This window comes from Podarcis muralis, chromosome 14, assembly GCF_964188315.1.
Source record: "Podarcis muralis chromosome 14, rPodMur119.hap1.1, whole genome shotgun sequence".
Lineage (NCBI taxonomy): Eukaryota > Metazoa > Chordata > Lepidosauria > Squamata > Lacertidae > Podarcis > Podarcis muralis.
Genome location: NC_135668.1, coordinates 8,171,051 through 8,195,929, shown reverse-complemented (window position 1 = coordinate 8,195,929; position 24,879 = coordinate 8,171,051). Strand labels below are relative to the sequence as shown.

Sequence of the window (24,879 nt, the reverse complement as noted above, 5' to 3'; positions counted from 1 at the left end):
TCTGGGCAGGTGAGCAGAAAAGACGACCTACTGATGACTTCAGCACCTAAATCCATATTTTCCCTCTAAGGAGACCCACTCCACCCCATCATTCCCTCCATTACTGACATTCGAGCGTGAGGGTTGTCGCTTATGTGCCAAAACGGAACCTGTCACACATGAGCAGAAAAGATCAGCAGGCTTGGGAGAACGCCAATGTTTGCAGAAATACTAAAATGTTTATGGGGAGGGCCTAAGGGAGGTAACAGTTGGAACTGAGCATGCTTATCGGCCGTGGAATGATGACTGTTTTTGTCCCCCTGGAGGAATGGAAAACGATATTGCCGTACCCACATGGGCCCACACAACTGCTTCGATCGGCAGAATTGGCACTACTGAAGGTGACACATAATTCGTACCCATTTCACAGTTGTAAGAACTCGATCATTCAGTGCTACCCTTTGGAACTCCCTGCCTATTGAGATCAAGCAGACTGTATTCTTTCGGTGCCCGCAAAAAAAACAAAACATTCTTGTTTAGACAAGCCTATCCAGATGCTTAGAAAGTTGAGGTGGTTTTAATCTGTTCTAGTATTTTAACTTTTGTATGTTTTAAAGTAGGCTTGTGAATGTATTGCTTTATCTGATTGTTAACCTCCTAAAAGTGTGTGTGTGTTTATAATCAAGTGCCGCATAAATTTCACGAAATAAATAAATAAAACCAGGAAAGGAAAGGGAATGACTGGGATCCTGAACAAACAAGACTTCCACACCGCACCATTTTGTTGTTGGTCAGAGTTGTCATTTTATAGTTTCAATATATGTTAAGGATCTGGCCCTTAGGGGTCAGTTAACCTGACGGCTGTTGAATTTGCTGCCAGTATTCTTGATTATCCTGTCACTTTTGATGGTTTCCTGGTGGGTTCTTAATGGTTTCTATGGGGTTTCCTCTTGCGGGGTCAATACGCTCTTTGTTAATTCTGTATTGATTTCCATTGACTTTTAATTTGATTTTGTTTACCCACCTTGGATCTCATTTATAAGAGCAAGGCAGGAAATAAGTTGAGAGAGGGAGAAATCCGGGGAGTGTGGACAGCGCAGCTGGTTAGAGCAGGGTGCTGATAAAAAGCCAAGGTTGCAGCTTCGATCCGCATATGAGACAGCTGTGTATTCCTGCATTGCAGGTAGTTGGACTAGATGATCCTCAGGGTCCTTTATAACACTACAATTATATGATTCTCCCAAAGAATTATAGAATCATAGAATCATAGAGTTGGAAGAGACCACAAGGGCCATCGAGTCCAACCCCCTGCCAAGCAGGAAACACCATCAGAGCACTCCTGACATATGGTTGTCAAGCCTCTGCTTAAAGACCTCCAAAGAAGGAGACTCCACCACACTCCTTGGCAGCAAATCCCACTGTCGAACAGCTCTTACTGTCAGGAAGTTCTTCCTAATGTTTAGGTGGAATCTTCTTTCTTGTAGTTTGGATCCATTGCTCCGTGTCCGTTTCTCTGGAGCAGCAGAAAACAGCCTTTCTCCCTCCTCTATATGACATCCTTTTATATATTTGAACATGGCTATCATATCACCCCTTAACCTCCTCTTCTCCAGGCTAAACATGTCCAGCTCCCTTAGCCGTTCCTCATAAGGCATCGTTTCCAGGCCTTTGACCATTTTGGTTGCCCTCCTTGGACACGTTCCAGTTTGTCAGTGTCCTTCTTGAACTGTGGTGCCCAGAACTGGACAAAGTACTCCAGGTGAGGTCTGACCAGAGCAGAAAAGAGTATACAGCTGTACCTCAGAAGTCAAATGGAATCCTTTCTGGAAGTCCCTTCAACCTCCAAAATGTTCAGAAACTGAAACACGGTTTCTGATTGGCTCATAGCTGTCAACGTTTCCCATTTTTTTATGGGAAATTCCCTTATTCCAAATAGGATTCCTCGCAAGAAAAGGGAAAAGTTGACAACTATGAATTGGCTGCAGGAAGCTCCTGCAGCCAATCAGAAGCTGCGGAAGCTGCGCTGGACATTTGGGTTTGAATGAATGTTCGCAAACCAGAACACTCACTTCCGGGCTTGCAGCATTCAGGAGCCCAAACATTCGATTTGAAAGTCGTTTGTCAACCAAGGTACGACTGTATTTCCCTGAAGTCCAGGGTTCCTCACAGCAGGATGAGCAGAGGGGATTCCCAAACGTGGCAGTAGGGCTGGGCAGACTGCCTTTCAACATGCTTCTCAATTTTGTGAATCCAAAGCCAACCTCTGGGTCAGCCCTGACTCTCTTGCAGCACTGCAATGGATCATTGCAGTGCAATTTTATGATATGATATACAGTGGTGCCTCGCAAGACGAAATTAATCTGTTCTGCAAGTCTCTTTGTCTTGTGGTTTTTTCGTCTTGCGAAGCATGGCTATTAGCGGCTTAGCGGCTTAGCGGCTATTAGCGGCTTAGCGGCTTAGCGGCTATTAACGGCTTAGCGGCTTAGCGGCTATTAATGGCTTAGCGGCTTAGCGGCTATTAACGGCTTAGCAGCTATTAGCGGCTTAGCGGCTTTAAGAAAAAGGAAACAAACTCGCAAGAACTCGCAAGACGTTTCGTCTTGCGAAGCAAGCCCATAGGGAAATTCGTCTTGCGGAACGACTCAAAAAACGGAAAACCCTTTCGTCTAGCGAGTTTTTCGTCTTGCGAGGCATTCGTCTTGCGGGGCACCACTGTAAACAACTTGGGCTGGCCTGGGTGAAAAGGGAGATCTCTCCAGCCACCTGCTGGAAAGCCACTTGGCAATGGCGCATGATCCCGGAAAGGCAAGGAGGGGATCATGACTTGTTTGCACGTGCCATTGTAGATCTGGCTCTCCCCTAGCGTTGTCACTGTGGTAGGGTTGCCAGACCTGCAGGGCTGACGTGGAATCTCCAGTTTGCCTTGTGCTCTCCAGATGGCAGGTGTTGGGGCTTGAATCTCTAGGTGGGCGAGAGTGCCTTTCAAAAATAAATAAAATAAGAAGACCATGTGAGTAGCTTGCAAGCTTCAGCCTGGCAGGAGCCAGGTCCAAATTATTGCATACTGTTGGGATGGGGGGGGGGGAATTCTCTCCCAAGTACACTCCATCTCTAGGCTGAGTGGTAGGAGGGTGCCCAGAGGAAGAATCTCCTGTGAAATTGCATGGGGTCTCAGGTTTGGGCCCTGGAATCTCAGGATCTGGAATGCCGTTTGGGGTGAGAGCGTTGAAAGTGTTCAGCTTCTTTAAAAAAGAATAATAAATGTCTCAGTCTGTTGAAAACTGGCCAGAAGACATCCTTCCTTACTGTTTTTGGCTTCAGATGGAGATAGCTTACTAAGAAGCCAATTTGTGTGGAAGAAAATAACTGGACCTGCAAGAAAAGTCTGGAGTGTCTCACAATTTGCCACCATGCCCTTTTTCCAGGATATTCCATTCCACTCCCCGTCCTTTCCTGCTGGCGCCCAACACTCACTAAACATTCTGTGTCTGCCGAGGATCCCCTAGTACTGTGCCAAAACAGTTATTCAACTTCTTTAACATTTTCTTCCCTCGTAAAAGAGGCTCTTCTTTTTCTGCCTCGTTTTCACATTACTTCAGAATTGCTCTGGAACTTCAGTGGGCGTGGGGTTGAGTTGCCTTATTGTTGTGAAGATGGCAGAGGTTGGTTTGTACATGTTTATTTCCATTACCGTAAGTATTTCTCTAGTACTTTGCAGTTTCCACAGCTTCCCTCACTTCCCGATTCTCCATGGAGGAATTATTGGAAATACAACAGCACAGGACCATTCAGTTAGTAACTTAAAGGGTTATGTTTATTATTGGTCTGGATTGTTCGGTGATTCTATTCAATTGGACGTTAGCTGTCAGTGGGGAAGAAAGGCTGTTGTTAGGCAGTTGAAGGAGTTGGTAGGAAAAGTGCTTCTAAATGAGGTTTTCCTCATTATGTGTGGTTGCATATTTCTCCCTGCTCTCATCTAGGCCTGTAAATAAGCTTCTCCTCAAGTTATATACTGTTTTTGTTCAGTTTAGCTCAGTAAAGTACTACCAGTTTCTTTTCTCACTGGACTCCTTTTGTTTTATTCTGGCTCCTCTGCTAACAGGAATTACATCATGAAGTCTTCAGCTGGGCTCTGCCTAAAGTGTGAGAAGCTGGGGAGGCTGGATATCAAGAAATTGAGACGGATACACTTGCTAGTTGTTTTTAAGGAAAGTTCCTCCTTTTACCCCTTTAAAAAAAACAACAACAGTTTTGCACTGATTTATTTAAAAGTTTAAAAAGGCACTTAAAACAATTACAGAGAACTGAATGAAGAACATGCCTCCCTAGTTTTCTGTGATTAGAATGAAGCCCTGCTGAGGACATCATGGGCCTTTCAGGAAACACAGATGCCCAGGAAGGCTTCCGTATGCAGGCCTCTGGACAGATGATTTATACTGGGTGAAAGGCAGGGAGATCAACAGCAGGTGGCGCCAGTGGCAATAACAGGCAGAGCTAATTCTGGCTGTGGCACCTTGCTCCTTTCCACTGAGTTATACAAGTAATCCTAGTTCTGTTGTCCCCATCTTCCCCCCTAGTCAGCTCCACAAGGGCAACTGAAACTAAGGACTAGTTTGCTATTTGTGTATAGACGTCTGCACTGGGGTAGCAGAGAACCTCTGTACTGTGCACCAATCAGAGGGCTTCCTTTCCCGAAAGCTCAATTACTCCCTTTGCAAGCCTAGCTCTGTTTCTTCAGGGATAAAGTCAGTGCACTTCACACATGATCAGCGATGCTCTTTAACTTACGTATATCCCCTATGTTTCCAGGATTGAGCCCTTAACTGGATGTGGCCCTGGCATGTGCATGCATGCAAAGCTTGCCCATGAAATCACTTGAGGCGCTGCCCTACCATGTTCAAATTGGTCAGAGAAAGTATGCTTTTGGATACCAGTTGTTGGGAATGGCAACTGGACATAGCTGTCAACGTTTCCCTTTTTTGAAGGGAAATTCCCTTATTCCGAATAGGATTCCTCGTGAGAAAAGGGGAAAGTTGAAGCTATGCAACTGGAGGGAGAGCTGTTGCCCTCTTTTCCTTCTTCCGGGTTTCCCATTGGAGCAACTGGTTGTTCATTGTGAGAACAGGATGGTTCTTGGGCTTGATCCTGCATGGCTCATCTTTACACCATTGGGTCAAGCTGGGATGCTGCCCGATAAAAGGCCAGGAAGTAGCTGCACACATCGGCTTCCGCGGCGTGTGCTGTTCTTAATGAGAGCAGTTGGCTCAAATGAGCCATCACCAATGGACATGGCATTTGCTGCCACACTGCAGGAGCGCAACAAACAGCTGCTCCGTCTTTTGTGACTTCTCTGGCAGCTGGGCAGAGCCTGAGCGGAGCTGAATCAGCCTCAGTCTGCAAGAGCATCCTTTGATGGAGAGCCCTTCCCCACATCTGTGACTAGCTGCCAGGAAACCAGCGATGGTGCCCCCTTGTGTCCATGGTGCATCAAGGACTACTAGAGTAGGCAATGGATGTGTTAGTCTGTATCCACATTTCCTGTTTCCATTACAGTCTGTTGTTGTTTAGTCGTTTAGTCGTGTCCGACTCTTCATGACCCCATGGACCAGAGCACGCCAGGCACTTCTGTCTTCCACTGCCTCCCGCAGTTTGGTCAAACTCATGCTGGTAGCTTCGAGAACACTGTCCAACCATCTCGTCCTCTGCCGTCCCCTTCTCCCTGTGCTCTCCATCTTCCCCAACATCAGGGTCTTTTCCAGGGAGTCTTCTCTTCTCATGAGGTGGCCAAAATATTGGAGCCTCAGCTTCAGGATCTGTCCTTCCTGTGAGCACTCAGGGCTGATTTCCTTCAGAATGGAGAGGTTTGATCTTCTTGCAGTCCATGGGACTCTCAAGAGTCTCCTCCAGCACCATAATTCAAAAGCATCCATTCTTCGGCGATCAGCCTTCTTTATGGTCCAGCTCTCACTTCCATACATCACTACTGGGAAAACCATAGCTTTTACTGTACGGACCTTTGTTGGCAAGGTGATGTCTCTGCTTTTTAAGATGTTGTCTAGGTTTGTCATTGCTTTTCTCCCAAGAAGCAGGCGTCTTTTAATTTCGTGGCTGCTGTCACCATCTGCAGTGATCATGGAGCCCAAGAAAGTAAAATCTCTCACTGCCTCCATTTCTTCCCCTTCTATTTGCCAGGAGGTGATGGAACCAGTGGCCATGATCTTCGTTTTTTTGATGTTGAGCTTCAGACCATATTTTGCGCTCTCCTCTTTCACCCTCAATAAAAGGTTCTTTAATTCCTCCTCTCTTTCTGTCATCAAGGTTACAGTCTACAGGGCATTTAATTCTTCAGGATCTGCTGTTTCTGAGTTCAAGTCAGTCTGGAATCGCTCCCCTTGCTCTCCACCCCCACAGTGAAGTTAATTACACTTACCGTATTTTTCGTCCCATAGGACGCTCCGTCCCATAGGACGCACCTAGTTTTTTGGGGGGGAAATAAAGGAAATTTCCCCCCCTTTATTTCCCCCCCAAAAGCAGGTCGGGGAAACCGAACCATGTCGAGGAACAGCGGGATGGCGGCGCTGAGACTCCCTGCTGTCCCCTGAGCTTGTGGGGCTGGCTGATGTCTGCCCGGTGCGAGGGGCGCCCTGCTTCAGTGCGCCCCGTCCGCCGGGCGGCAGGCTGCTATCTGCAGCATGGGGAGCCCTGCGGGGAATTCCTGCAGGGCTCCCCACGCTGCGGATGTCTGTCCGGCGGGCGGGGCGCTCTGCTTCAGGGCGCCCTGCCCGCCGGGTGGCAGGCTGCTATCCACAGCCTAGACATCCCTGCGGGACCTCCCGCAGGGCTGCCTAGGCTGCGGATGTGTTCCCGAAGCGCCGGGCGCTCTGCTTTCAGGGCGCCCGACGCTCCGGGAAGCAGGCTGCTATCCACAGCCTAGACAGCCCTGCGGGACCTCCCGCAGGGCTGCCTAGGCTGCAGATGTCTTCCTGAAGCCTGGAGAGCGAGACGGATCGGTGCGCACCGACCCCTCTCACTCTCCAAGCTTCAGCGAAAGCCTGCATTCGCCCCATAGGAAGCACCCAGATTTCCCCTTCATTTTTGGAGGGGAAAAAGTGCGTCCTATAGGGCGAAAAATACGGTATTTGGCTGCTATTTCCAAATACTATCTGATTTCACTTTATGCTAGCAAAATGTTTTGCGGTTGTTGTGTCGTATCTGGCTACTCATAGCAAGCTCATTTGTCGATCCTTATGCAGCCAAAATGCCACTGTCTACTCATAAGAGGAAGGTATCGGTAGGCACTGGGGGGCCGCAAGGTTTGCAGAAGTAGTATAAAACACCTTTAGGAAATAAATCCCAAAGGGGGATATTGGTAAACAGTCCAGTGGGAGCTGAGCGTGCTCAGGTAGCCACAAAATGTTGAGTATCCCTTTTGGAGAGGGCAACAGAAAACCAGGTGTGGAAAGGAATACCCTGAAAGAAGACAGGGCGGGCTGGCTAGAACCCTGAACAAGAGCACTTTGTTGCCCTTTGTACAATTGTATGGTCAACATTCAGGACTTTGTGCATTGAGGAGTCACTGATGGATGTAAGAAGGCAGCGATTTCCACTCTGAGCTATATTAGTCACAGCCAGCACTGTTTCCCTTCTGCTGCAGTTCAGCTTCTGCCGCTCATCTCCTTGTTCTCTGATTAATGCAAGTCATGTAGCTATTTACGTCACTTACATTCATTTCACTGTAAAGAAAATGTAATAAAAAGCCAATGTAAGAAAGAAAGCCCTTCATGAATTACATAAATAATGCTGATCGTATTTGCTCAGCTAATTTCTGTCCCTGACCACAGATGAGCATGTGAACTGCAGCAATTTTTCTTTCTCATAGGAATTTTCCGGCATCTGTAGTCATAGAGTAGTTGTGAGGACCAACAGCAGTTGCATGAGATCATGAATATTCAGATCTCACCCTTGCCTGAAATTGGATCTGGATCAGTACTAAAACACTTCCCCCATCCCAAGCAAATCCAAGTATCACAAGCTCAATGCACTTCAGCTCTGGAGGTTAGCGTAAGGAAAGCCAAGACACAATTAGTCAGTTTTCTCCATCCAACCATGTTTTTTTTCTCCTGGTGGGAGCCGAAATGAATTTGAAACGCAAACTCTTACTTCTCACATTTTTTGCAGGCCTGAAATGCAAGCAAACAAGCAAATGAATGTCATTCATAGTTTGGAATGTGAACTTTAAAAGTCTTAGATTCTTGACGCCACCAATCACTGCTTTGTATAATCACACATAATCCATAAATTTCGCACTGGAGAATAAAAAGAGATCCCCCTGTACTATAAACAACGTGGTATAATGGTTAAATGTTAGACTAGCGAAACCTCCTGGGTTCAGATTTGCAGGATGCTTAGGGAGTGAACCTCAGGCCAGTCCCCAGTCCCCAGCTCTCAGCCTCAGGAACCTCAACGAGCTGTAGTGACGACGGAATGAGGGGGTCTATGGACCACCCTGAGCACCTTAGAGGATGGGTGGGATGCAAATCTAATCTTGATAGAGAACTATTGTTTTCAATAATCAGCAAGATGAGAAGTAAGAATTCGACTGACTGGACAATTAAGGCACCTAGTTGTGTCTAGTAAACAGCTGTTCCAGAAAGCCACTGGCATTAGGAATTAATTGATCCATCTACTGTACACTATTGAGAAAGAGAGAGAGAGAAATTAAGCACATTTATACAATTTACAGTGGGTATCATAAAAGGCACCAGCAGGCATATATATGGCTGCAGGCTGGCAACCTCTGGAATAGTCTCTTAAGATTATAACCATCTTCCTGAATTTTGCCAGTATCTCAAATATTATCCAGCTTTAGGACTTTTCTGATCATCTCTTTTCAAATGTTATTTGTTTGTTTGCAAAAGATCTATACTGCCGGCATCAAGGAAAGAAATAGATAATGGCAGCGAACAGTATCAATCGATACTAAAATTACATTCCCAAAACAAGTACAAAATGCACCGGTAATCAGAGGATCAGTTTAATACATCAACGTAGCTAGATTATCAGTCAAGGAAAGCCTGGGTGAACAGAGGAATTTCAAGCAGGTGCCTAATTTCCAGGGCCTGGTGTTCATTAAGATTCCAAAGGGTAAGTGCCACCACACTAAAAGCCCTTATTTTAGCAGACATTAGACAGATATCAGAAGCATGCTAAGAATGTCTCACCTGAGGACTGAAGTGACCAGGCAGGGCTAGACAAGGTCAGTTGTTTCCAGAGCTCTGAAGTTCAGTAGGCCACCCTCCTCTAAGCAGCTGCTTATAGGAAGAGACCTCGATGTCCCTGTGCTGTTTCTCCTTATTTAAAGTGCAAACTTGTCAGCTGTCTACTCAGAAGTAAGTACAGTACCTCTGAGTTTATTTGGGTTTACCATCACCTCCTGGCAAATAGAAGGGGAAGAAATGGAGGCAGTGAGAGATTTTACTTTCTTGGGCTCCATGATCACTGCAGATGGTGACAGCAGCCACGAAATTAAAAGACGCCTGCTTCTTGGGAGAAGGGCAATGACAGGCCTAGACAGCATCTTGAGAAGTAGAGACGTCACCTTGCCAACAAAGGTCCGTATAGTTAAAGCCATGGTTTTCCCAGTAGTGATGTATGGAAGTGAGAGCTGGACCATAAAGAAGGCTGATCGCCGAAGAATTGATGCTTTTGAATTATGGTGCTGGAGAAGACTCTTGAGAGTCCCATGGACTGCAAGAAGATCAAACACACCCATTCTTAAGGAAATCAGCCCTGAGTGCTCACTGGAAGGACAGATCGTGAAGCTGAGGCTCCAGTACTTTGGCCACCTCATGAGAAGAGAAGACTCCCTGGAGAAGACACTGATGCTGGGAAAGGAGAAGGGGGCGACAGAGGATGAGATGGTTGGATAGTGTTTTCGAGGTTACCAGCATGAGTTTGACCAAACTGCGGGAAGTAGTGGAGGACAGAGGTGCCTTGCGTGCTCTGGTCCATGGGGTCACGAAGAGTCGGACACGACTAAACGACTAAACAACAACAACAAACTGAGTGCAGGATTTCTGTAACTAGAATGTGTGCATTTTCTATAATACACCTCCCCAAGGTGGGGACATGTTATACCCTCCAACGTTTCTCCAATGAAAACAGGGACATCCCATTCCATAATGATAATTTTACTATTTATACCCCACATATCTTATTGGGTTGGAAGCTGCACTCTTCCAACTTCCAACATATATAAAAACATAAATAAAACACTAAACATTTAAAAAGCATCCCTATACAGGATTACCTACAGACAGCTCAGGGATTGGATAACTCCATATCCTCCAACATTTCTCCAATGAAAACAGGGACATCCTAAGGAAAAGCAGGACATTCCGGGATCAAATCAGAAACTGGGATGGCTTCTCTAAACCAGGGATGTCCCTGGAAAATAGGGACATTTGGAGGGTCTGACATGTGTGTAATATAGTCTGGGTGATCTGATAGTTTGATTTGTCCACCTCTGTTGGTGGGGTATGAAGACCATGTCTTGATTAAAGGTACCCCTGCCCGTACGGGCCAGTCGTGTCCGACTCTGGGGTTGTGCGCCCATCTCACTTAAGAGGCCGGGGGCCAGCACTGTCCGGAGACACTTCCGGGTCACGTGGCCAGCGTGACGAAGCTACTCTGGCGAGCCAGCACCAGCGCAGCACACGGAAACGCCGTTTACCTTCCCGCTATAAAGCGGTACCTCTTTATCTACTTGCACTTGGGGGTGCTTTCGAACTGCTAGGTGGGCAGGAGCTGGGACCAAAAGAAGGGAGCTCACCTTGCCGCGGGGATTCGAACTGCCAACCATGTGATCGGCAAGTCCTAGGCACTGAGGTTTTACCCACAGCGCCACCCGCGTCCCCATGTCTTGATTAGTGACACCCAAATACAAGCTGTCAGCCCTAGCTAGAGCCCAGCTTGGGCTATCTAAGCTCTGAAGAAGGAACTTTCCCAAAGACATTTAAAAAGAAGAAGAAACACCCCACCTGCGCAATTGAATAAATTTCATTGCCACCCCTCTTCCTTTCCACTTCACTACTCCCAGACTCAATTCTGCCACGTGTGATCTCTCCTGTGAGGCCAGTATCCACATAACGTGGCACGAACTTCTTGAACTTGCCCTCTGAAGTGTCAGGAATGCAAATGCAGGAGCACGTTCTCCTTTGACCCTTGGTATTCTGCCCTACTCTGCGCGGAAGGACCTCAGGGTCCCAGAGGAGATGGAGTGCTCTAAAAGGAACCTTATCGCAAAGTGCTTTTCTCTTATCTTTAGTCTCCAGACATGTACGTGTCACTAGACAGGACCAGTCTGGGCTGTCAGCGTTCGTCTTTTTTTGACTCATCATTATCAGTCAACATGGGGACTTGCTTTATGTATCAAGTCTTATTGCTAGGTAAGCATTGTCTACACAATGTGAACATGATGTCCTCCAGATGTTCTTGGACTACAACTCCCCTCATCCCTGGCTGTTGGTCATGCTGGCTGAGGCTGATGGGAGCTGGAGTCCAGTGTTATATGGAGGGCACTACATGGGCTACCCCAGCTGTGGAGGAAGAAAAATCCCTTTAATAGATGAAGAGGAAAGAAAGGAATCAGAGAGAAATGGCCACCAGAATCATCAGGCCTTTGGGTGAGGATGTGATGATCCCATGTAGGGATGGGCGAATCTGCCAATTTCGGTTTCTCTCCATTTCTCATTTTTCCAGTCTTGAGTTCATTTCTCCGCATTTCCATGTCAGTTTGTGATTTTCCTTTTTAATCCTCATGACTATTCATCAGCATGTCAGTGGGAATTTCTTCCTATAGACACATGGTTGTGTGCAATTTCGCCAAAAATATAGTCAAACCTCGGGTGTTGAACATAACCCATTCCAGAAGCCTGCTTGACTTCCGAAATGTTCAACAACTGATGCACGGCTTTCAATTGTCTGCAAGAGCCTCCTGCACTCAATCAGAAGCCAAGTCGGATGTTTGGCTTCTGAAAAACGTTCGAAAACCAGAGCATTTACTTCCCAGTTTTCAGCCTTTGGGAGCTGAAATGTTGCAAAAGAAGGTGTTCGAGAGCCAAGGTTTGACTGTACACATTTCTGCAGAGCAGTGCTGCCTGAAATTAATGCATAAAAGGTAAAGGGACCCCTAACCATTAGGTCCAGTCATGACCGACTCTGGGGTTGCGGCGGTCATCTCGCTTTATTGGCCGAGGGAGCACAGCTTCCAGGTCATGTGGCCAGCATGACTAAGCTGTTTCTGGCGAACCAGAGCAGCACACGGAAAAGCCGTTTACCTTCCCGCTGGAGTGGTACCTATTTATCTACTTGCACTTTGACGCGCTTTCGAACTGCTAGGTTAGCAGGAGCAGGGACTGAGCAACGGGAGCTCACCCCGCCGCAGGGATTCGAACCGCCAACCTTCTGATCAGCAAGTCCTAGGCTCTGTGGTTTAGACCACAGCGCCACCCGCATCCCTCTGAAATTAATGCATGCATGCTCCCTAAAATATGCATCTTTGCACACATGTCTTGGCTGGAGAGCTGCATCTCAAAATTAAGAGAAAGGCAAATTTTGAAGGATGACTGTGTTTTGGTTCACCTGCTGTCTCAGAAAGTGCATCTTCCCCATCCCTATCCCCGTGTAGACACCTGTTCTTTTTATTTTCCTTCCATATGAACTGGGCAGGTGTGAAGACCAATGCACATTATTGCCATTGCCCTGAGTTTCTCTTATTATTTGACTGTAGCTTTTCTACTATTACCGAATCTATCAATAGCTCCCCTTCCTTACTTATGCCAGTTGGCAGGCCTGCTGTGCTCAGGGGCTCTTCTTTTGGCAGAGAGAGAGAGACGCAGGGGGAGGGAGGTTGAACCCATCCGCCCTGGTTAATTGACAATTGGCACAGAGCATTGCAAGGGACAGCAGTGGTTAGAAGGGAGCCAGCTGGGCCAGCTGGGACTGTTGGCGGCAGCAGTATTCCCGGGGGGGGGGGGGGAGCCAGACAGAGCAATACTAGGAAGCAGCAGCTTGGGGTGTGGGTGGCTGTATTACTCTTTGCCAAAACTCTAAAAATGTGACACTCCAGGAGGCTACTGTGGGGAGCGTTCAGGAGTGGACCCACCACTTCTTCACAAATAAATACAAGGCAGGGTGTCATGCCAAGGATCTCATGCCCTTCCATTATGCCTGGTCAGTGGCTCATCCTTATTCATTGCTTTTTATTTCTTTTCTTCCTTCCTTTCTTTTTCTTTTTTTACAAAAGAGTCTGAAAATGACTTCCCTTTTTATAGATAGATTATCCTTTAGATAAGGGATGCAGGTGGCGCTGTGGGTTAAACCACAGAGCCTAGGACTTGCCGATCAGAAGGTCGGCAGTTTGAATCCCCATGACGGGGTGAGCTCCCATTGCTCAGTCCCTGCTCCTGCCAACCTAGCAGTTCGAGCCAGCGCAGCGCACGGAAACGCCGTTACCTTCCCGCTATAAAGTGGTACCTATTTATCTACTTGCACTTAAGGGTGCTTTTGAACTGCTTAGGTGGGCAGGAGCTGGGACCGAACGATGGGAGCTCACCCCGTCGCGGGGATTCGAACCGCCAACCATGCGATCGGCAAGTTCTAGGCACTGAGGTTTTACCCACAGCGCCACCCGCGCTGTTATAGTTAAACTCAAAATGATGATCTCTGGGGATCCTATTGCTGCCCTGTTTTGTTTGAATGGAGGACCCAGGAACTTCCCCTTCTACTTTCAGTTACTGCTTTTAAAGCAGGGGCGGGAGAAGCTTGGCACATTTCATACCACCTTGTGATAGTTCAGTGAGGTCTATAAATGTTAAATTTAAGCCGCTGGGCTTCAGCTTCCACCAACTCTGACCATTGACTGGCTTGGCTGAGAGTGGTGGGAGCTGGAATCTGACAGCATCTGGAGGGTCCCACAGGTTAGCCACCCCATGTTCTGACTGTGTGTGTATATATATATTGTTTCTATTTCATAGAATCATAGAACTGTAGAACTGGAAGGGACCCTGTGGGTCATCTAGTCCAACCCCCTGCAGTGCAGGAATCCCAGCTATCTATTCTGTCTGCCTGTCCATATTTTCATTAATTAAAACAGCTCAAAAAGATCAGCAGCAGTTGTCTTCTCTTTAAGGGCTTCTGCTGCCAGCATTTTTTAAAATAATAAAAAAATAGAGTAGATAATCAGCAGAGATTATGCTCTTGTATTATCAAACTGTCTCCCCCCTCCCACTTCTTGGGTGGGGGTGGAATTCTCAGCCTATAACAAATGTGTATGAAAACAAGTTTCCCCCTGGCCTATATATATGTATGTATGTATATGAGCTATTAAAACATACACACCCGCCAATCCGGAAGCTTGTAAATGGCAGATTATTCCGACTGCTGTCTCCCGAAGCTCGTCTGCATTCATTGTGGAAGGCTTTTGAGCAGCTGCCTTGATGCTCCCTCCCATTAAGGAAAGGGGGGGAAACTCCACCAGAGTTCAATCCAGCCCTGGAAACAGATTACACTCTAAACTGCATGCAGACTGCCTTAGATCTACATACTACGATTTACGTAAGATTCTTCTACGCAATAGAAAATGGATTTGACAGCATTTTTGTCACTTCACACGAATATTCCTTTCTGGTTTCTTTTATTTTCTTTCATTTTTTAAAAAAAGACAAACAAGCGTGAAAACTCTCAAGCTATTTAGCAAGTGGGTTAAATCAGCCTGTTTTGTTGGGCGGTTAAGTTCCCATTTGTCATAATGAAAGGAACTGGAAGAAGGATGTGCCAGAAACATTTACCTATTCCTTTATTTTGTGCAAGCAAAGAATTTTGTAAAATATTTTGGTCAGTTTTCTGTGCACCAAATGAAACAAGACCCACTCCCTTACACACACACACACACACACACACACACACACACACACCTGGATGCTAATGGGATGGCTGTGCAGAGCCCCGCCCCCTGGCCTTCTGTGACCAATGATTGCACCTTACCTGGGCCAACACAGGGAACATGCTTGGGAAGCAGACCCCTGCAGCCTTCCTCTCTCTGAAACCCCAGGTTCCTCCAGGTGATCTGAATCTTCCAACATTCAGCTGCAGTGGATGCCCAATGAGATCTAGTGTTATGCCAGAGGAAGGAAAACATTTCTCCGTCCCCCATCTCTTCACCTTGCATCATTTTAAATACTTCTGTCATGTCACCTGTGAGATACCAACACCGGTCCCAAAGACTTAGTTCCTGGACTCCTTTGAAATAATAAAGTCTGGGCAAAGTTGATGAAGCAGCAATATTTTATTGAAAATAAACACTTGCAAGTGGGTGACCTGAAAAGGCAGGCACATACTTTCTTGTCAAAAACATGAATATATAAACCCTTTTCCTGAGCGCAAGTCCCTCCTTTGCAGTCCACTAGGAAGGGGCATTCAAAGCTCACACCTATCGTGTCCGCCTATTATTGCAATGTAAAATCCAACCCCCACTCCCTCTTTCGTCCCCCAAAGCCACTTATTTTTCCCATTCCCCAAAGTCCCTTAGGGCTTGCTGATCAGAAGGTCGGCGGTTCGAATCCCCACGATGGGGTGAGCTCCCGTTGCTTTGTCCCAGCTCCTGCCCACCTAGCAATTCGAAAGCACGTCAAAGTGCAAGTAGATAAATAGGTACCACTCCGGTGGGAAAGTAAACAACGTTTCCGTGTGCTGCTCTGGTTTTGCCAGAAGCGGCTTAGTCATGCTGGCAACATGACCTGGAAGCTGTACACCGGCTCCCTCGGCCAGTAAAGCAAGATGAGCTCTGCAACCCCAGAGTCGTTCGCAACTGGATTTAACTGTCAGGGGTCCTTTACCTTTACCTTTACCTTTTTACCTGTCCCCTTACATACTGTTTTAGCAATTAGGCTAGTTTCCTTTATTTCACCGAACTGTGTAACACCTGTTTCAGCTACCTGTTTTGCAAAAAGCTCCTGGCCACGGTTGCTAAAGATACACTCTATTTCTCCAGAAATTTGCAACAACTTATCTGTCTCAAAAAGTCCCCACCTTCATGATTTCTGAAGAAACAACACCCTATAGAACATTTGACCACAGCTAGTTTGAAATATGCTAGCAACAGCCACCCACACCCTTGACTGCAATATTCCTATAGCCTTACACACCCCAGCTGCAATTTTCTTATAGCCCTATGATTTTTATGGTCAATAAAAGCATTTTCCTCTTCTGCAGGAACAAACTGAAAAGACAACATATACATTTCTCACATCACCTCTTACTCGGCTTAGCTCTAAACTTAAAAGCCCCAAATTTTGCAACCTTTCCTCATAGAGCCTGAGGGATAGATCAGCTGGTAGGGACATGAGACTCTGAATGTGAGAGCCCTGGGTTTGAACCTCACATGGAGTGAAATATTCCTGCTTGCAGGGGGTTGAACTAGATTGGGGTAGGCAACCTAAGGCCCGGGTGCCAGATGCGGCCCAATCACCTTCGAAATCTGGCCCGCGGATGGTCTGAGAATCAGTGTATTTTTACATGAGTAGAATATGTCCTTTTATTTAAAATGCATCTCTGGGTTATTTGTGGGGCATAGGAATTCGTTCATCCCCCCCCCCTTCAAATTATAGTCTGGCCCACCACATGGTCTGAGGGATGGTGGACCAGCCCCTGGCTGAAAGAGGTTGCTGACCCCTGAACTAGATGGTCCCTTCCAACTTTATTATTCTATATTATTCTATATTATTATTATTATTATTCTATATTATTCTTTATTATTCTATAATCGATAGGTGATTTGCTCTATCCCCTTGATCATTTTGATTGCTGAACTGTTGTCAACTCTACAGCATCTCTTGTGATGTGAGCCAGGCAGAACTGCACACAGTATTCCGAATGCAGTTGCGCCATATATTTGTGTAATGACATTATGGCAGGTTTATTTTCCTTTCGATCCCTAGCATGGAATTTGCCTTTTTCACAGCTGGTGCACAGCTGGTCTTCCTCGAACTACATACTGCGAACCTAAAACCTTGTTCCTGGTCTGTCACTGCAAGTTCAGACTCCATGACCATATAGTTGAAATTAAGATCCCCCTCCCTAGCATATATCACTTTACATGCAATTGTATTCTCTATTTTACTTCCCATTCCCTCAATTTGGAGAGGTCCTTCCAGAGGTCTTGGCAAACCCTTTTTGTTTTAACAACCCTTGGCTTGAACAATATAGTATCATCAGCAAACGTGGCCACCTCACTGCTCACTCCTAATTCTAGATCATGGGATTTGTGAAATTGTAGAGCAACTAGACTGGATTTCTCTCCCGCCTCCAGTCCCTGTGGCCTTGCTCTGTCATTAGAGGTGAACTGGAGGAGCTTCTCTCTTTTTGCCTTGTGGATTCCAATCACTTGAGCAAAGAGATTGCCTGGCAACTGCTTGAGACCAGCTGGGTTGTCTGTGTAAATAAATCAACAACGTTTCCCCAATACATCCACACGCTCTGCAGCTTGAGTCTCTTTCCCGCTAGTCAACCAGCCTGCCTAGGAGGTTCCTGCCATCCCTCTTCGCTTACGGCAGGGAAACACAGCTGTCGAGTCAGGATGCCCTTGTCTCAAGAGGATGCAACGGGGTCACACCCTGGGAATTCCCTCCACTGCCTCCCTTTGCTCTCCCTCGGCTAGACAGGGAAAAGCATCACGGGAGGAGTCCATTTCATTTATATTTGCAAGGGTCGCAGAGGAATCAATGCCTCTACTGTGCGCCAGGGCCTTATTTGCTAAGGAAGGTTGTCACAGCTGAACTAGGCAGCGGTACCAGTGGCTGTTGGGACTGGTAGGGCAGAAGGCAGAGAGGTCAACAGTCGGTAGCACCAGGCTCCATGACAGCAGTCACAAAATTAAAAGATGCCTGCTTCTTGGGAGAAAAGCAATGACAAACCTAGACAGCATTTTAAAAAGCAGAGACATCACCTTGTCGACAAAGGCCCGTATAGTTAAAGCTGTGGTTTTCCCAGTGGTGATGTATGGAAGTGAGAGCTGGACCATAAAGAAGGCTGATCGCTGAAGAATTGATGCTTTTGAATTATGGTGCTGGAGGAGACTCTCGAGAATCCCATGGACTGCAAGAAGATCAAACCTATCTACTCTGAAGGAAATCAGCCCTGAGTGCTCACTGGAAGGACAGATCCTGAAGCTGAGGCTCCAATATTTTGGCCACCTCATGAGAAGAGAAGACTCCCTGGAAAAGACCCTGATGTTGGGAAAGATGGAGGGCACAAGGAGAAGGGGATGACAGAGGACAAGATGGTTGGACAGTGTTCTCGAAGCTACCAGCATGAGTTTGACCAAACTGCAGGACACAGTGGAAGACAGGAGTGCCTGGCGTGCTCTGGTCCATGGGGTCAAGAAGAGTTGGACATGACTAAACGACTAAACAACAACAACAACAACAACAACAAGGTGGCGCCAGAGTCCATGATAGGCAGATCCAATTCATTCTACTTGTGCTACCCTTCCAACTCTATGATTCTACTCTTGCCTCCATCCTGCCCCTGCTACTGAGTTCTTCAATGGGCAACATTTAGGACTAAGGGGGAGGAAGGTGACAGGCAGGGCAACCCGATAAAGTGATTGTAAGTAAGAAGGCAGGCAGGTGGGTCCTTGCTGGGGAAAGACTGAGGTTGGTGGGGCAGAAGATGCTGGACTACTGTCAGGGGGTGGGCAAAGGAGGAATGGTGGAGACCAACTCCCCATCCTGACCCCTCCAGGGAGGAGGAAGAGGAAGACAGTGTAGATTTACAACAGGGTGTTGAGGGAGGACACAGCTCAGAGGCAGATGAGGGGGAAAGCTGGGAACTAATGGGAGAGGAGGAGGCAGGACTGGAATGGCAGCTGACTGACACTGTGTCTTTAGAAAGCACCCCAGACCCTCCATCTACCAGAACCTGGTGAGCCATAAAAGTAGGAGAGCAAAGAGCTCAAAGACAGAGGGCACATAGCAGCACCCATAGAAGTAACAAAGGAGGAAGTGGGAAAGAGGGAGGGTGGAGATTCACATGGGACAATGCCACTATCCAAGAGGCTGAGTTCTATAGCCTCTCTCTGTAATATTGAAATTAAAAAGGATGGTAAGAAACTTTTCCTTGTCTTTATATTTTACTGGGCAACCAGTCAGGAGCCACTGGTAGTATCCTGGCAACTACATAGGTCTTTGATCAGGGTTCTTCTTACATTCTTATGATAATAAAACAACTAAGCTAGCTCAATTTAACAGTTTAAGACTAGACTGGAGAGAGAATAATGTCCAACACAGAAGTAAAATGGTACTCTACAAAACTGGTGTTCGAAAGGAGCACACACAGTGATCGTGTTGTCCCTGACATTTACCAATGACTCTCTTCCTGGGAGGGCTCTGTGAGGAACAATGGCTTCCAGCATTCTTCGGGGGAAGCCATGTGCTTTAATTGTGCCTTCAATGTACAGTCTGTGCAGCCTTAGACTGTGGCTCCTCACGAGCCTTAAGGACAAATGCCAAGAGGCAATAGAGACAAACATATCAAAAATCCAAAGTATTCTGGAGCCCGATATAATCTATTTAAATGATGTGTGCTTGTGTATATCCTGCCATTTTAAAATTAAAAAATATTTCTAAATATTTATATTATTTCCCCTTAACCAGACAAAATATGAATGGTTACCTATGGAGGGCATAAAACAAGTTATAGAAACCCCCAAGATCAGCAGCAGCATGGCATAGTGGTTAGAGTGTTGGACTAGGACCTTGGAGAACAGAGTTCAAATCCTCACTCAGCCATGATGCTCCCTGGGTGACCTTTGGCTGGTCGCCATCTCTCAGTCTAACCCAGGGTTCAGCAAAATTTTTCAGCAGGGGGCCGCTCCACTGTCCCTCAGACCTTGTGGGGGGCCAGATAATATTTTTTGGGGGGGGGGATGAACGAATTCCTATGCCCCACAAATAACCCAGAGATGCATTTTAATTAAAAGGACACACATTCTACTCATGTAAAAACACGCTGATTCCTGGACCGTCTGCGGGCCGAATTTAGAAGGCAATTGGGCCGGATCCAGCCCCTGGGCCTTAGTTTGCCTATCCATGGTCTATCCTACCTCTCAGGGTTGTTGTGGGGGGAAATGGAGAAGGGGACCATTCACCCCACCTTGAGCTCCTTAGGGAAAAGGTGGGATAAAAAGGTAAAGGGACCCCTGACCATTAGGTCCAGTCGTGGCCAACTCTGGGGTTGCGGCGCTCATCTCGCTTTACTCGCTGAGGGAGCCGGTGTACAGCTTCCAGGTCATGTGGCCAGCATGACTAAGCAGCTTCTGGTGAACCAGAGCAGCGCACAGAAACACCGTTTACCTTCCCGCCGGAGTGGTACCTATTTATCTACTTGCACTTTGACGTGCTTTCGAACTGCTAGGTTGGCAGGAGCAGGGACTGAGCAACGGGAGCTCATCCCGTCACGGGGATTCAAACCGCCGACCTTCTGATCAGCAAGGTCTAGGCTCTGTGGTTTAACCTACAGCGCCACCCGCATCCCGTTAATAAATAAAACTGAATATAATAAATAGGTGAGTACCCACTAGGGACCCCCTCCCCCGAATCAGACGACTGGGCAGATTTTGGACAGCTGTGCATATTTGAATGCATGCACGTTAGCTGCTAGGAATTCCAGGAGAGCGTTTTGTCTAGAATCCCGAGTCTTGCATTTGCCTGACTCATCTTGAAGTCATTGTCATCCCCTCTTGAATTTCTGCTTGTTCATGAACACTTCATTCTCTCACAGGAGGCAGTAAAGCCGGAATGTGTTAACAGGTTGGGAGATGATCTGTGAAACACACCCAGGCTGCACATGAGAATTGAAGATGAATCCCCCATATTGGCGGGGGGGGGGAGTGCTTGGCAGGGGAGGTGGGTGGAATATGAATGGAGAGAGGCATCGCATTGCTAAACATCAGATTGCGTTCATTGTCTGCTTTGTTAGCTATTCGTAGCTTCCCTTTTTGCTTCTGCTGCAATTGGAACCACGGCTATGGGAGGTCACATGCACTGGGAAATATGGCTATATATTATTGTCGCTATATTATTATTGTTAGAATGATAGAATTCCTTAGTTGGAAGGAACCACAAGGTTCATCTAGGCATTGCAAGATTCACTGTTAAAGAATCTTTGGCAGGTAGCCATTCAAACTCTGTTTAAAAACATCCACCATCTTCTGAGGTAGCCTTTAGCCATACTGGAACTGGGGCTTCTGGGAATTGCAGTCCAAAAACTTCTGAGTTCTCAAGCAAAAGTGGGGAACCCATTGCCTTTAAAATGTTGTTGGACTACCCCCTGGACATTGGCTATACTGGGGCTGAAGACCAACAACACTTGGAGAACTACAGGTTCCCCATCCCGGCTTTAGAACGTAGGGGATGTAAGGTAACAATAAGCAGGGCAACTATGAGCTTAAAAATGGCATTAGACGTCCATGTGATGAAAGCAAAGAGGGTGAATCCATCTTGGGTTGCATGGCTGCATGCGTTGCTCCCATCTCCTGCGCATGCATTTTCCATCTCTTGGTACTTGTTTGGTAACCCTCTCCCCCTCCCTCTGCATTGGCCTCTCCTAGATCTTCCACATGACCTATGACCTGGCAAGCGCCGTGGTGCGGATCGTGAACTTGATCGGCATGATGCTGCTGCTGTGTCACTGGGACGGCTGCCTCCAGTTTCTGGTGCCAATGCTCCAGGACTTCCCTGACGACTGTTGGGTTTCACTGAATCGCATGGTGGTAAGTTGTCTGTGCCTGCCTGGGTTCCTCTGGGCTGCCTGGGAAGCAGTGGCGTAGCGTGGGGGGTGCAGGGGGGCCGGCCGCACCGGGCGCAACATCTGGGGTTAGGGCAAATCCACAGGTTAGGGGGTGCAAATCCACGGGTTAGGGGGCGCAAATTACTTGCCTTGCCCCGGGTGCTGACAACCCACGCTACGCCACTGCTGGGAAGCACACTTTTGACCGGCAATATAGCTCCTTCACTTGGGCTGTTGCATGCCTTGATCTCAGCTCGACTTGTTTTAAAGTCTTGGACCCTGCCTTTCAATCACATGGTTCCCAAGGCAGCTTACAATGGGCTGCAGCTATACAAAAACAAAAGCGCTAACAACCACCCAGTGGTCCTTGTATCCTTGATGCTAAGTGCCCTCCTTCCTCTTGCTTCTGAAATCCCAGGAAGTCCATCTCCAGGATTTGGAAGCCCATCGGACATGGCACTCTCAGCAAGCCCCCTCTAGTTTGAAGAAGTCAGCCATGCACACTTGAGAATTCTCGCAGGCTGCATCTCATTGTCTTGGACACTCTGTGCAAAGTGGAAACAACAACAACTACAATTGTAGCCTGCCCATCTGACTAGGTTGCCCCAGCCACTCTGGGCAATGTCCAGCATATATAAAAACATATTAAAACATTAAACCTTAAAAAGCTTCCCTATACAGGGCTGCCTTTAAATCTCCCCTAAAAGATCTCCTTGACATCTGATGGGAGGGCATTCCACAAGGTGGGTGCTACTACTGAGAAGGCCCTCTGCCTGGTTCCCTGTAGCTTTACATCTTGCAGTGTGGGAACCACCAGAAGGCCCTTGGTGCTGAACGATGGGGGTGGAGATGCTCCTTCAGGTAGACTGGGCTGAGAGTTGGTCCTCCATCCTCAGGTCACCTGGCAACAGAAGCCAGTGGCGTAGCGTGGGTTGTCAGCACCCGGGGCAAGGCAAGTAATTTGCGCCCCCTAACCCATGGATTTTAGCAGGGGCAGAGAGCTGTGAGTGCGAGCGCGCCCCCCAGATGTTGCGCCCGGTGCACCCGGCCCCCCGCTGCACCCCCACGCTACGCCACTGACAGAAGCAGAGTTCTTTTTAGCAGCTGTGTCCTCTATGCCTTAGTAGGCTGGGCCAAACTGGTTTTCCCTTTTCCCTGGCCTCCTTCCTTGAATGAAAAGAGTCTCACCACCCCGTGGTTCTTGTTCCTCTGGTTGGTGGCAGAAACTGGGGTGCCCTCCCCCTACATTTAGACTCTCCTAAATTCTTGCAGTAAAGGGGAACCCATTTATGCATTGTACATAGAACCTCACTCTGTGTCAAAACCCAATCAAAATTGGTTGAGTTGTTGGCATGCAGAGGCTGATGTCAAGACCTCCACTCCCCTTGCAATTGCTCATGTTCCCATAAGGACCCCTACCTTACACACACATGGAGAACCCTAACTTTAGAGCAGGGATGGGGAGCCTGTGGCCCTTCAGATGTTGTGAGACTACAACTCCCATCATCCCTGACCATTGGCCTTACTGGGGCTGGGGCTGACAGGAGTGGGAGTCTAACTGCACTGGGAGAACCACAGGTGCTCCCTCTCTGTTCTTGAGCATAAGGGAGGTAAAATAAGAATAACTAGGGCAAAAACTAACAAAGAAGGGTGATAAGTGTCCAAGCGATCAAAGCATTGGATACACACAGACACGCACACACAAAGAGGTTGAATCTAAATTTGTAATCTAAAAAAAGAATGGGCTAGATCAGGGCATGATCACAGCCTAAAAATACCTCCATGTTAGCTTATTGGAGGGAAGAGGCTATTTGGAGCTGCTGTAAATGGCAAGAGCCGTGGTTTTGAGAGTGAGCGAGAAGGGTTAGCAGCAGGAACTTTCCGAAGACACAGTCCTGGGCTCTGTCTTTCCCCCCTACATGTCAGGGCTGGCAGGGTGGGCATTGCCCAGGAAAAGGAGACCTTCTGAAATCAGGAAGCAGACAGAGCTAAATTGAAAAGGGACAGTGGACCGGGGCTGAGTGGGGGGGAGAAGGAGAATGAGACTGTGCCCACTGACTCAACTCCCAGCCTCCAAATTTTCACCAGAACCCACAAACAGAGCCTACACATGCAGAACATGAACATGGGAAAAGAGGGGTGCTTCAGGGCTGTATTTTGGCTTTAGTTTTTGTCACAATAGCAGCCAGGAAGGGGGGAAATGTACATATTCCCTTCCTCTTTTCTGCAGCTGATCCAATGGTAAGAGAATGCAGGAACATCTTGCTAGTCCTTTGGCCAGGAGTGGGAACAGGCCTGAGGGTCAAATGTGATCCCTCTGGTCTCTCTCTCTGGCCATTGAGACTCTCAGCGGACTGAGATTATAATAAAATCGGCAAAAGCATAAATGAAAACACCAGTAAACAGTGGTTGGTTCAAAAGGAAAGAAAAATAACATTGCAAAGCAGGCGTGCCAACTCTAGGGGGCGGAGGTGTCATCAGCCCCCTCAATATTCCTTAGCAGGGGGCTCAGCCCCCCCCCCCAAAATATTGATGGGGCAGAGGTGGCTGAATCACCAAGCTGAGCATGGCACAGCATGAAAGGACGGCTCTCCTGAGCATGAGAGAGGAGGAGTCACAGCCATTGAAGCTATAGGGCACTGGGCAAGCCTCCTCTTGGTGACACATGTGCAACACGTGTGTGACATTACAGGTACATGATGCATGTCATGCGCACAACGTCACATGTGTGACCCACCTGCCCCCCCCCCCAAAAAAATGTTTGGCCCAAGACGGGACCTCTGTTGCAAAGGCCTGTCTAAGTAATGGAGTTTTCATAAGATGTTTGGAAGATACCTGAGGTTATTTCTGCCAAGTAGATTATTCCTGTCCAGGTTAGGGATTTCCACAGGTCAGGACCTGCCACACGAAAGTCTCTGTCCCTAGTAAAGGCCAAAATTGAACTTCCTAGCTGTGGGGAACCACCAGACGTGCCTCATCAGAGGATCTCAGCAATCCAGGTGGAGCATAAGGAATCAGCCACCCCTTAAGGCTCAAGTCGTTTGGGGCTTTGCA

The 24,879-nt window shown here is 47.5% G+C and overlaps 1 protein-coding gene across 2 annotated transcripts in view; it reads left to right on the top strand.

Annotated features, from left to right (window-relative positions):
• HCN4 (hyperpolarization activated cyclic nucleotide gated potassium channel 4) overlaps window positions 1-24,879 on the top strand; it is a 127,476-nt gene that overhangs the window by 62,379 nt on the left and 40,218 nt on the right. For both annotated transcript variants that reach the window (XM_028706172.2, XM_028706173.2), the window contains exon 3: window positions 21,647-21,808. In XM_028706172.2, the coding sequence (XP_028562005.2) occupies window positions 21,647-21,808 (162 nt within the window). The remainder of the gene's footprint in view (window positions 1-21,646; window positions 21,809-24,879) is intronic.